The 13,039-nt window shown below is 42.5% G+C and overlaps 1 protein-coding gene across 2 annotated transcripts in view; it reads right to left on the bottom strand.

The window, feature by feature from the left end:
- Positions 1–13,039, bottom strand: part of ADCY10 (adenylate cyclase 10) — an 82,016-nt gene that overhangs the window by 53,099 nt on the left and 15,878 nt on the right. For both annotated transcript variants that reach the window (XM_021682662.1, XM_021682663.2), the window contains 6 exons: positions 12,363–12,451; positions 9,770–9,961; positions 7,213–7,331; positions 6,101–6,177; positions 3,756–3,945; positions 1,029–1,084 (listed from right to left, as the gene is read on the bottom strand). In XM_021682662.1, coding sequence (XP_021538337.1) covers positions 1,029–1,084; positions 3,756–3,945; positions 6,101–6,177; positions 7,213–7,331; positions 9,770–9,961; positions 12,363–12,451 — 723 coding nt within the window. The remainder of the gene's footprint in view (positions 1–1,028; positions 1,085–3,755; positions 3,946–6,100; positions 6,178–7,212; positions 7,332–9,769; positions 9,962–12,362; positions 12,452–13,039) is intronic.

The following is a 13,039-nucleotide window of genomic DNA, read 5'->3' as shown; positions in this document are numbered from 1 at the left end:
GAGCCTGCTTCTCCCTCTCTCTCTCTGCTGCTCCCCCTGCTTGTGTTCTCTCTCTCTCTCTGACAAATAAATAAATAAAATTAAAAAAAAAACAGTAAAAAGGCAAGCACAGAATGGGAAAAGTTACATACTAGAAAAACAACAGTGTACCCATTTTAGGATATATAAAAAATTCCAACAGATCTATAATAAACATACAACCCAACTGAAAAATAGGCACAAGATTTGTATAGATGCTTTATAAATGATGTCCAAAGGGCCAATAAATATATGAAAAAGGAGCTCAACCATATCAGGGGAATTCAAATGGAAATCACAATGAGACACGACTATATGCCCAACAGAGTTACTAAAATTATAGAGACTGTTAAAACTAAGTTGTTGGTAAGGGTGAAGAGTGACTGGAACTCTCATAACACTGTTAGTCAGAATATAAATAAATACAGCCATTTTGGACAATTATTTGGCATTACCTACCAAAGCTGTGCTCTTTGTCCTGACAGTTTCTCTCCTACATATACGCTCAACAGAAACACGTACATGTGTTCACCAAGAGACATGTACAAGAATCTTTATGGCAGTATTATTCGTAAAAAACAAGAACTGGAAACAACTCCAATGTTGTACAATGACAGAATGAATAAATGGTTGTACGTTTACAAAATGGAATACTGCATAGTGATGAAAATGAATGAATTACCACTACACCTAGGACCATGGAGGAATTTCATAACATAAAGTTGATTAAAAGAAGGCATATGTAATTACACATCGTACAACTTCTCTTATAGGAATATCACAAATAGGCCTGAGTCATCTAAGGTGTTAGACGTCTTGGGGAGAGGGTGAGGGATAAAGTATGTGAGGGTTCCCGGAGGACTTCTATTTTTCTATTTCTTTCCCTGGATGGTGGTTGTATGCTCATTTTGTGATAATTCAGTAAGATGCAGATGTAACGTTGGTGTATTTTTCTGTATGTTTTGTTATAGTTCAATAAAGAAGTTTAAAAATCAAGGCCCACTACCTACCCAGCAAAGGGTAGCCCTCATTTCTGTTGCAGATGAGGTATGCCATACCAAACATGCTGAAGAGAAGAAAAGAAAAGATGTTAGAGTCAGAACAGGGAAATATCGAGAGCAAGAGTGTTTCATGCTTAGTTCCCAGAAAGTCTCCTTTTTCGATCTCTAACAAGAATCTATCCCCTGACTCAAGGTTTGCAGACGCCAGGGGGAGGAGAAAAGAGAAGTTCTTACCTGGTAATAGAGAGTCCAAACAACTTATGTAGTGCCTGGTAGAGTGTTCACTAAATGCTTGTTGAGTCTGCATTGGTGGAACTGAACCTTTCTAGGGAAACCAGACACCATAATGGGACCCATGGACTTGGATGTGGCATATTGCATCACATCCTGGAAAGGGTCCACCACATGCTCAAACAACAATGGCCCCCCTTTGGTGAGCACATGCAACGTGCCTGGCATAGTTTCACGTGCTCTACATATATCATCCTTTACTCCTGACAAAAACCTCATTAAGAAAGTACTATTATGTCCATTTTACAAATGAGAAAACTGAGGTGCAGAGAGTTTAACTTGCCCAAGATCCCATGGGTAGTGAGGACAGCAACAGAGGATACTGACAGAATCAGTATCTATAACCAGGCCAGGGTACGTACGCTTGCCCACTGCATAATATTATTTCTTGAAGGAGCCTTTTTAGTCAAATGGATCATTTCCTTGCCTGCACTAATATACTGTTTTATTATGTCTCTGTTACAGGACATGCCAACTCTCCCAGTAATATACAGCTAATTTTGTATATTGTATATGTTGGCCTTCCCTATGAAGTTGTGACTTTTCAGGGCAGGAACCAGGCCCTGTTCATATTTGTGATTTCTACACTCTCATACTTGCAGAAACGGTATAGAAAAACTATGAGGAGGCCACCCTTTGGGATCGGGTAGTCCTGGGTTCCTGTGGTAGACTGACTGCATTAGTGGCCCCTCTTCTTCACCCCTACCTGTATCTGTGCCTTGTGCTACGTCACTCTGGGCTCAGCCTTGTGAATACTTTGCCAATGGGATGTTACCAAACATGACACAGAGGCTTGAAAAACGCTTGGGCATTGGGCTTGCTCTCTCTTGCTCTTCTGATATTGCCATGACCACATGCCTGGGCCAGTCTGATGGAGGATGAGACACACAGAGCCAAACTGTCCCCGTTATGTTAGCCAGACTTCCCAGTTATCCCACCTGACATCGTCCTGGATCAGCCAACAACCTGCAGAGCCCCAGGCAGGTGAACAAGCCTAGTCAAGATCAGCCAAATCCAGCCAAGATCAACTGAATCCCACATTTGTGGGATAAACAAATATTTATTGTGGTATATACTAAGCCACTAAGGTTTTGTGGCTGTCTATAATGCAGCATTATTGTGGCATTTTGAAACTTGGCTTTATTGTTTACTAGATTTATGACCGTGGACAAGTCATTTAACATCTCTGAATCTCAGCTTTTAAATTTATAAACTGGAGATAATAATAGATTCTATCTGATATGGTTGATACTAGAGTAAATTACATGTTTTGAGGTAGAGTGCCTAGTACTTAATAAGGGCCCACAAAAAAACTAGTATTATTCACTCATATATTCAAACAGCATTTTATTGATGGTCTACGCATGCCAAGTACAGTGCTGCACCCTGGGAATACAAAGGTGAATGATAAAGACTCCTTGAACCAACTGCTGCCCTGATTCTTTTATCTGACCTTTAAGACCTATATTCTAGCTTGCTAATATTAAGAATAATACCACCCACTTTCCATTTACTCATTCATGTATTCATTATTATTGAGTGCCCACTATGTGTTAAGCACTGGGAATATAAAAACAAGCAAGAAATAGCCACTCCCCTCAAAGAGCTCATAACGTAGTAAGTGAAAAGCCTATCAGGTCAGTAATTGTGATGGGTATGTACCAGAGAGGTACACAGAGGAGGAAAAGGTACACAGAGGAGGAAAAAGCTAAGCTGTCTGAGCTTGACTGGGTAGTTCCAGAGCTGGCCTTGTGCAGGAATAGATCCCTGAAATAAATTCAAGATCCCTTGAAATAGATGTCAAAAGTTGACTGTGATTTTCCCAGTAGAATTGGGGGTGGGTGGGTGATGGAGAGGGCAATCTATTTAGACAGCCCAGAGGAGGGGGCATAGGAGGAGATGAAGTTGGAAAGGCAGGTGGTTATGTTGTATGTCATTTCGAGGAATTTGCACATTATGAAGGTGATTGGAAGGCACTGAAGGATTTTAAGTTCCAAGGTGATACCCATATATCTCAGCTGGTCTTTGGAGGAATATATTTCACTACAGACCTACAGGAGGAATAATTATCTTATCCTTTTTTAGCCCTATTGATGCCTGGCACACAGTTGGTATGATCACTAAATGCTTAATGGTTGGTCACTGTGATCAGCTGGGTCCAAGTAGATACTCAAATGAAGGGACTCTGTTCTGTTTGCACAACCTGTGATGAATCACCCTCAGATTATCAGTAATGAGGGCAGAATGGGATCTTGCACCATCTATAATATCAGTAGGATAGAGAAAGATGAAGGATTTTGAAATCTGGGCCTTGTTCTGGGGAAGGAATAGATTTTAATTTCGTAAGTTGGATTCAGATCTGACATGGTGACCAATGGTTTTTGCTATCATAATTTTCCCACTTCTTTACTAAAAAATACTACAAAATCAATGCCCCACACTCACACTTTCTCATTAAGTCCCAAACACTGATAGACCGGTCCAGAATCTGCAACACCCTTCATGACCTTCTTTGGAAGTTCTTTGAAAAAGTAGGCTGGTAGGTTGCTACCATTGTAGGTGACGGAGTCACATGTCACGATCCCTGGGTAGTACATCATCATCCTGGCAGCTATGTTGACTTTTTGACCGATTACTAAAACAGAAGGGAGAAAGGCAAAGACCAGGGAGAAAACAGCCATTGAACTAGCAGAACGTAATCAGAAACATACTGTCCCCAAGGGGCATTTTCACTCCTTACTGCTTTCACCTCTCATGAATGACATAGAAGTCCCGCCTTCGACTACCCTTATTCTGCCAATGGTTATTTCAAACTATAAGGGAGTGAACCTGATTAGCTATCTGCACCGTTTCTACCTCTCCTGGGAGGCGGCGGGGATGATGTGCTCGGAGATAAAAGGGTCTGGTGTATGGAGAGGGTTCTGTACTGGTGGTGACCATAAGCCTGAGGGCTCGCAGATGAGGTGTAGCTGGTCTTCTGCTACAAGACAGACAAGCACAAGCTTGGGCGGGGGACACTGACCCTCAAGTGAGGCACAAAATAGCAACTTTTCATTTCATTTTCAAAATGAATCACCTTCATTTGGCAATTTCTTTTTTTTTTTTTTTAAGATTCTATTTATTCATTTGAGAGAGAGAGAGAGCATGAGCAGGGGGAGGGGCAGAGGAAGAGGGAGAAGCAGACTCCCCACTGAGCAGGGAGCCCAATGCCAGGACACTGAGGTCATGACCTGAGCCGAAGACAGATGCTTAACTGACTGAGCCACCCAGGCACCCCACTGGCAATTTCTTAAGAGTGAATAAATAGGGCTGGAAGGGGTGTGTGTGTGTGAGACAGACTCAGGGGGTATTTTAAAGGGTAATACACTGTAGTGCACAGCGTCTGAAGGAAGCTGGGCAGGTTCGATTCCCCAGCCCTACCTCTAACTATGTTACCAAATTACTTGGGCAACTTAGTACTTTCACTCCCATGCTTCCGTTTCCTGATCTGTGAATGGGGATGATAAGAGTATCTCTTTCAGGGAGCAGTTTATAAAGATTAATGAGTCAGGGTGCCTCAGTGGCTCAGTCATTAAGCGTCTGCCTTTGGCTCAGGTCATGATCCCAGGGTCCTGGGATGGAGCCCTACCTCCCATGTCGGGCTTCCTGCTCAGCGGGGAGCCTGCTTCTCCCTCTCCTGCTCGCCCTGCTTGTGCTCTCTCTGTCAAATAAATAAAGTCTTTTTTTTTTTAAAAAATAAAGATTAATGAGTCAATTCATGCACATCACTTTCAACAGTGCCTGGATGCTAGTAAGCCCTCAATTAATGTTACAACTAGCTAGGTTTTAAATATAGTACTTTAACACAAACTTAAGCACTTCTGATCAAGATATTCTTTTTTTGGGCGCCTGGGTGGCTCAGTTGGTTAAGCGACTGCCTTCGGCTTGGGTCATGATCCTGGAGTCCCGGGATCGAGTCCCGCATCGGGCTCCCTGCTCGGCAGGGAGTCTGCTTCTCCCTCTGACCCTCCCCCCCCTCATGCTCTATCTCATTCTCTCTCTCAAATAAGTAAATAAAATCTTAATAAAAAAAAAAGATATTCTTTTTTTTTCAACTAACATCTTCTTTTGATCAAGATATTCTTTTTAAAAACTGCTTATTATTCAAATTTGACCATGCAATAAAGCATAGTATCATGAATCTCCATATACCTGTCACCTAGTCCCAAAAGCCACAAATGCGTGGCCAATCCTGCCCCACTCTCACTCCCATCTACTCTCCACCCTGTATTATTTTGAAGAAAATCTCAGACATCCAATCATTTCAGACATAACGATTTCAGTATTCCAGATGTATTGTTTCTGAATATCTCAAACTGTAATAGGGTTGAGGAGGGAAGTCAAAGCAGCAAAATCTTGAGATAGCATTTCTTTCTCTTTTCTTTTGAGATTAGTATTATTTATCAGGAATGCCAATATTCTTAATTTTCTTTAGGATTTTTTAATGGGAATTAAGAGGCGTAACAGTCTAATGATAACAGGCAATTATTACAAAGGCCCTGCCCCCGCCTCATTCCATGAGCTTAGAGCCTCCGTTGCTCCCCTCGAATGACTACATATGTGATACCCAGGCAGAGCCCCAGAAACACGCACTTTGCGAGCATCAAGATGCCAATGGGCAAAGCTACATGGCTTGGTTCATCCTGGAAGACTATAGGTTTAGAGGGCAGGGCCCACGTCTCACTCAGTTTTGCCCTTCCTCCCACAAAGCTGGGTGGCAAGGCGCAGCGAGATGAGCTAGCTCAGCACACCTGTGTACTCATGTCTCACAGAGTGTCCAACGATGCCACAGAAGACAATCCCACTGGCCACGCCGATGGAGACGGTACTGGTGCCCAGAAGAAAGCGAGAGAGTTGTAAGGCGAAAGGGAAAGATAATGAGCAGAGAGAACGTGGGGAGGGTGGGGGCATGACGATGAACGGGGCAGGGAGGGAGGGAAAGGATTTTCAACAAGTAACTGTATTCTGCGGTGGGGAGTTTAGGGCCACTGTACAGGGCCTAGAGCTGTGAAGGATGGACAGTTTGAGACACAGAACTAAGTTCTTAGAAGTGATAAATCAGTTCGCTTTTCTGCTATTTTTAAGTATTCATCTGAGGCACTTTTCTAGAAAAGCACCTCTCATCACCCTAAGCGGACTCTCAATGAAGAGCAGCTGTGGTTCTAAACAATTTAACTTATCTTTGTTATTGCTAGAAAGAATAAAGTCATTATTTTGAACGGAAGTAACTCAGATGTAGTATGTGGCATCAAAAGCTAACTTCGTTAGTACATGAGGATAACTGAATATATAGATGACTAGGGGCTGACATGGTGGAAATATTTAGAGCAAGGGGGTGATACCTGTTTGTAGCTAAGTAGAACTAAGTGTTGGGTCACTGGGGTGCTCAGGTTAGATGAACCTGGGGGCCTGGGCTCTCAGGCAGCCAGGGCTGGGGATGGCAAACCTTACTTATCTTAACAGTTTTACTGTGAGTAGAACATCTTGAGGCCAGATCAATATATACATTTCCAGCCCAAGGACTCATTGTATCTCCTGGTTATTAAAAATCAATGCAGGTCTCCAACATGGTGTTGGTGGTTCAACCTCTACCAAAAAGTAAGCCGGAGGATCGAGAGACAACCCAATTAGGTTTTCTTGCAAACCTGCTACATTTAAACTTTGTAAGGATGTCCTTTCTGCACTTGGCCTCTATGGTCCCTTTATCACTGCACCGGGGCTGGTTCGGCCCTGAATAATGAATACAAACAGAAGGGCTTCCAGACAGCTCTCTCCTTACTTCCTGTTCTCTGACCCTGTCTTCTCTCCCCAGATACTACAAAAAGCTCAGGGATCACCAGATGGGATCAGGGGCAACACTCACTGAATTTTGTGAACCTGAGAGCAGAAGTCAAATATATCCACAGCACTCTCCAAGGCATGAGTGACCTCATCAGGAGCCTTTTCCCCGGGGAAACCAAAGACACAGAGGAAGGAGCAGCCCTGTGAGGGAGAGAGTCAGCAAACACAGCTGGTGCAATGCGATCTTTGAAGTGGACCAGCCAGAAGGCCCAGTGGAAGGTGGGTAGCAACTTTCCCTGTCTGGATCACATTTCATCGTGATTTTTCTCCTACCTATTTTATGTTTAGTAAACTTCATCTAACTTCTAAGTGCATCAGCAGCAGTAGGGCTCGACCCTGAGGAGGGCTTGCTTTTCTCTAGAGATAATGGGTTGTATGGGGCTATGTGTGCCCCCACCTGTCTCTTCCCTTTCAGTCAAGATCTTCTGCTACAAGGTGCTAAGTGTAGATCTGTGTAGGCAGCACAGAGCAGTGGAAAAGGTACCAGCTCTGCAATCAGAAAATCTGTGTTCTCAGGCCCCTTCACAAGTGTGGAAACTTGGGTGGGGGGATGGGGTAACCGGGTGATGGGTATTAAGGAAGGCACGTGTTGTGATGAGCACTGGGTGTTACACGCAACTAATGAATCATCGAACACTACCTCAAAAACTAATGATGTACTGTACAGTGGCTAACTGAACATAATAAAATTTTTTAAAAAATTAAACAAAAAAACCTCAAGTGTGGAAACTTGAATAAGTCAACTACACTCTGTGAACTTCAGTTTCTCAGTTTGCAAATGGATATAACATAGACCTGCCAAGGTTGTTTTGCTACTTTGTGTGTGTGTGTGTGTGTGTATATATATATATATATATATATATATATATATACACAAAGCTTGTAAACTACTTTATAGTATATATACACTTCTCATAGTATATTACATATATAATATATGTATATATATATAAACTATAAACTACTTTATAGTATATATATACACTTCTCATAGTATATTACATATATATAATGTATGTATATATATATAAACTATAAACTACTTTATAGTATATATACATTTCTCATAGTATATTACATATATTCCATATTTTATATAGAATACATACTTTATAGTATATATATATTTTTTGTAATGATGTTATATTTGTAAACAAAATATAACATTATATACATATATAATATAAACTTGATATACAGTAACACTTTGTAAACTATAATGTTCTTTTTAGATATTGTTATTATTCGTAGGGAGAAAGACTTAAACTGAGAGTGGTTTTTCTTGGCATGACTTTAACTGTTCTGAGCAGAGATTAAACTCTGAAGCTTGGCATTCTTAGTATCAATCACTTAAAAAATTACCTCAGTCAGATGCTGTTGTCTATAAGGAAAGAGCCTAATAATTAAAGGACAATGGACTACAAATTTCAGTCTGTATATGTTATAGCCTGATGACATGCAAAAAAGAATGCCTTGATTTCTTCAACCCTCTCCAAAAAGAGTCTAAGGGTCAGATCCTAGTTGGTGCCGGGCTCTGTCTTGATGGGAGAAAGGAAGCCCTGATTCAGGTCTGTGTAAAGACTAGAGGGTAACCCCTTTCTATAGAATGCCCAATAAATGAATGAGTGTGGGGCAGTAATTTAGTGCAAAAGATGCAAAAACACTTGAGATGGGAAATCCATGCTCACTATCACTTCTGTGGTAACGTGCCAATTACACTGTTCTTCTCTGAACTGATTAAGAGCAGATTAAAAACACCCAGAGGGGCGCCTGGGTGGCTCAGTTGGTTAAACGACTGCCTTCGGCTCAGGTCATGATCCTGGAGTCCTGGGATCGAGTCCCGCATCGGGCTCTCTGCTCAGCAAGGGGTCTGCTTCTCCCTCTGACCCTCTTCCCTCTCGTGCTTTCTGTCTCTCATTCTCTCTCTCTCAAATAAATAAATAAAATCTTTAAAAAAAAAATAAATAAATAAAAAATAAAAACACCCAGAAGCTAGAGGTGCCAACCCTCACCCCCACCCCCCGCCCCCTTCCTCCCTCCCTGCTTTGGCCTCTCTCCCTACCCCCACCCCACAAAGCTGGAAGGGGAAGGAGGTGTAGATATGGCAGGTGGGGATTATTAGAAACAGGCTTCTGGGGTGTGAAGGTTACTAGACACCTGACCTAAAATCTCCGGGAGATGTGGGGCTACAGATGTGCCTACAGGGAGAGCTGGTCAAGCATAGGGCTGAAGGGCAGAGCCTGGGAAGGCGGCCTAGCGGGATTTGAATCCAGCCCACTATCCACTAACTGGATGATCACGAGCAAAACTTAATTTCACCTGTCTCAGTGTCTCAGTGTCTCAGCACCTACCTCTTAGAGGAGTTCTGAGGGTGAAATGAGTTAATATGTGTAAAGGGTTGAGAACAATTCCAGGCACATAGTAAGTGCCAAATCCACCATATAAGCTGTTTCTATAACTACAAATAAAGACAGATATTTTTAGGTTAAAAGTCTCTTCTCTTCCTCTCACCAATGTCCATAGGTGGGAGTGCCAACCTTAAATTCTTGGTAGGTTCCCACCCCTGAGTTCATATTTACCTTGTCAAACATGAAGACTTTATTGATTTGGCCTCGGAAGACCCTCAGGACAGAATTGATGTGCACACAGGCATCCTGGATGGCCGAGCCTATGACTTCTGCTTTGTCTTGGTCCTTAAACATCAGGTTCACGAACACAATTGTCACTGGGCGAAGCTCAGACAAATAACCCCGAAGCTGTTTGTCATCAATCTGTGGAGTCGAGAGCAGCTTTCCTTAGTGCGTGTCCTTGGCAGTGGATTCTTTGTCACAACCCCACCTCCATGACATTATCCCTGGAGGCAACTAACCTTCTGAGGTTCTCCAGAAAGCGGAAGTTATCAGAATGTACGAGGTGCAACATGGCAGAGTCAGCCCAAAGCCGAGCAGATGGAAATGGAATGCACTATCAAAATCTCTTCCAGTGTGAACAGCCAGACTTGCTCATGACCACCACACCCTTGCCCCAGCTGCTTGCTCCCTAGTGCCAGTGGGAGCCATCACAATAACAGAAAGAAGTACTGTTCCTTTTGACTCTCTTACAAGTTAGGGATAAGGACAGCATGTTACATAATCCAACCTGATATTTTCACAGCCCGGGACCGTCCGGAATACTTTCACATTCTATCCTACTTTGTCTTCAAATGAAATAAAATCAGCATTATTATTCCCACTTCACGGATTAGGTAACTGAGACACGGAGCAATTACACAAGTTTCCCAGGGTCACACAGAACCTGGATCTCCAGGTTCCTAGGCCAATATTCCATTTAGGACTCGCACCTGCATCCCCAGGCGGTATATTTCATTCCACTCCTCTCTTCTCTCCACCCCGCCCACAACAGGCCCAGGGAAAGGAAAGAAGCGCGTTCCCAAATGATGCCTGCCTCTCATCATTCTTGAATTTTGTTTAATTAAGTGCAAAGCAAACCAATGGGGGAAAATAATTTCATTTTCTCTCCAAAGAGCACAAAAGTATCAGATTCTCCATTGACAATATAAAACATATCTTCTAGACAAAGGAGGGAATTGTGCATAGGGAATCCTGCAGTCATGCTTCCTAACTGGCTGGGACAGTCCTGGTTTCAGGTAATTTTATTCTTTTCATAAAAGATGATTTAATAGGGGCGGCTGGGTGGCTCAGTTGGTTAAGCGTCTGCCTTCAGCTTGGGTCATGATCCCAGGGTCTTGGGATCGAGCCCCAAGTCGGGCTCCTTGCTCAGCTGGGAGTCTGCTTCTCCCTCTCCCCCTCCCCTGCCTTGTGCTCTCTCTCTCTCTCAAATAAATGAATTAAAATCTTTTTTAAAAAAAGATGATTTAGTAATCTCTAACTAATCGATGTGATGATTTTCTTTGACTTCCCCAATAAGTCACTAAATAAGAAATTAATATTAAATAAATATTAAAAATTAAATCTAGCAAAGAAATGAGTTAAAAATTATTCCACTGGACTGTGTGGCCTGAGCTTTGATTGGAAAAATGCAATCACTGCATCTCTGAGGATCTCTATTCTTTAGGTGCAGTCTTGGTACTGTGTGAAAGGTTTGTCTTTTGCCTCCTTTCTGCCCCCTCAGCTGTATCTCTTTACCTGGTGTTCATCATTCCTACCCACAATTTTCTTGGTGGCTCATGGAGTCTATCTTGCCTTCCCTTCCTGTAAATCTTGCTCTTGGCTGGTTGCAGCTGAAGCAGCATAATGTGTCATATCTTGAGGGGTCAAACAATTGCAGATACTGGAGGTAGGGCTTCTAAATTGGGCTGAAGATGGAGGGATGTGTTCTGATTTCACTTCAACTCACACTGGGAAGGCAGCTGCCCACTGTTCAGGCTTGCCTAAGATGTCCTCCAGGACACAACTGCATTTTGATGGAATTAAAGATTAAAACATGCATATATTAGGAAGGTGTTCAGCCTGTGCAAAAAAAATGTAGGATTCAGACAGAACAAGGTTCAAATCCTAGCTACATCTCTTACTTTATAACCTTAGAAAAGTTCCTGGTATCCTTCTGGGTCTTTGTTTTCTCACATATAAAATGGGGATAAAGCTATCTAGCAAGAATTGTGGAGAATAAATACATGAGAGCAGAATGCCTGGCATATGGTGAGTGCTGAGATTCACATGAATTAATACATTTAAGAAAGCCTAGATCTAAGCGAATAAAAAGGGAAAATTTTAGGGGTGGAGGAGGTAGTTCGGGGCATTCTAATTATCTTTATTGTTAACTCCCAAAGCTCCAGATCTAAGGTGAGTGACTTAGAGAAACAGTGTAGCAATGTTAATTCACTTGCGATCTTTTGACTATGTGGGGTATACAAAGGGTGACCACATGTTCTTGTTTGCTTGGGGAAAAAAGTTCCCATTTGCCCAGTTGTATAAAAACACACAGTCATGGTTTATGCCTGTTGTCAGAGTGTAATTATGAATAATGCCTCTTTTAACTCTTAAAAATATCCTGATTTGAAGAACACATTTTGTAGTCACCTACACATAGAGAACGTCAGCCCCATCTCTTTTTAGTTCAATGAAACATTTTACTAGCTACTGGTTTTCTTGATCTTTCCTGATGTCCAAGATCCCTGATAATAAAAGCCAATAAATCAAACTGTGCAAATACCTGCTTCAATATGCTTTCCATCACATACTTTTGTAGGGACAACTCCAGCTCAGGGTCAGACTCCAGCATGCATGCAAGCCTCAGGAGGTCTAAGAGAGCAGAAGGAGGGGCAGGATCAGAAAAGGAAGCATGGTTTTGCAGAGCTAGAGATAGGAGTCTCCCAGTCCCCGTTCCCTTGGGTGGTGGTCTTCGCAGTCCAGTCAGGGGACTCTGGGACATCTCGTGGCCAAAGAGAACCAAAGGAAGTCCAATGAGAAGTTCTATGAAGTTGCAGGTTTCAGAATTCAGTGGCATGGAGATCAAAACCCTGTTATACTTGTCATCACACTTCAGAACTTGGGGAGACTTTTACTTCCAGACTTGAGCTAAAGCAATTGCCACAGGGGATGTGAATGGACAGATGTGAGGATGACAACAGAAAAGGAAGACAGAATGAAGGGGACGACAGAGGTGAAAGAGCAGCATGGGTAAGATTCAGGAGACTTCTGATCTCCGGGCTTTTCATCCCCGGTTTGATACCAACTCATTGTGTGACCCTGGACAAGTCACCTCACTGCCCTGGTGGTCCCCCATTTCCTCATCTGGAAAAAAAAACTCAGTGGGGTCTCATAGTCTCTATGGATCCCTTCACTATGATGGTTGACAGTTCCATACTCTAGAATGGACTAATAGGAGGT

This window comes from Neomonachus schauinslandi, chromosome 6 (genome assembly GCF_002201575.2).
Source record: "Neomonachus schauinslandi chromosome 6, ASM220157v2, whole genome shotgun sequence".
Lineage (NCBI taxonomy): Eukaryota > Metazoa > Chordata > Mammalia > Carnivora > Phocidae > Neomonachus > Neomonachus schauinslandi.
The sequence above is the reverse complement of the archived record's forward strand: the minus strand, read 5'-3'. Positions and strand labels throughout refer to the sequence as shown.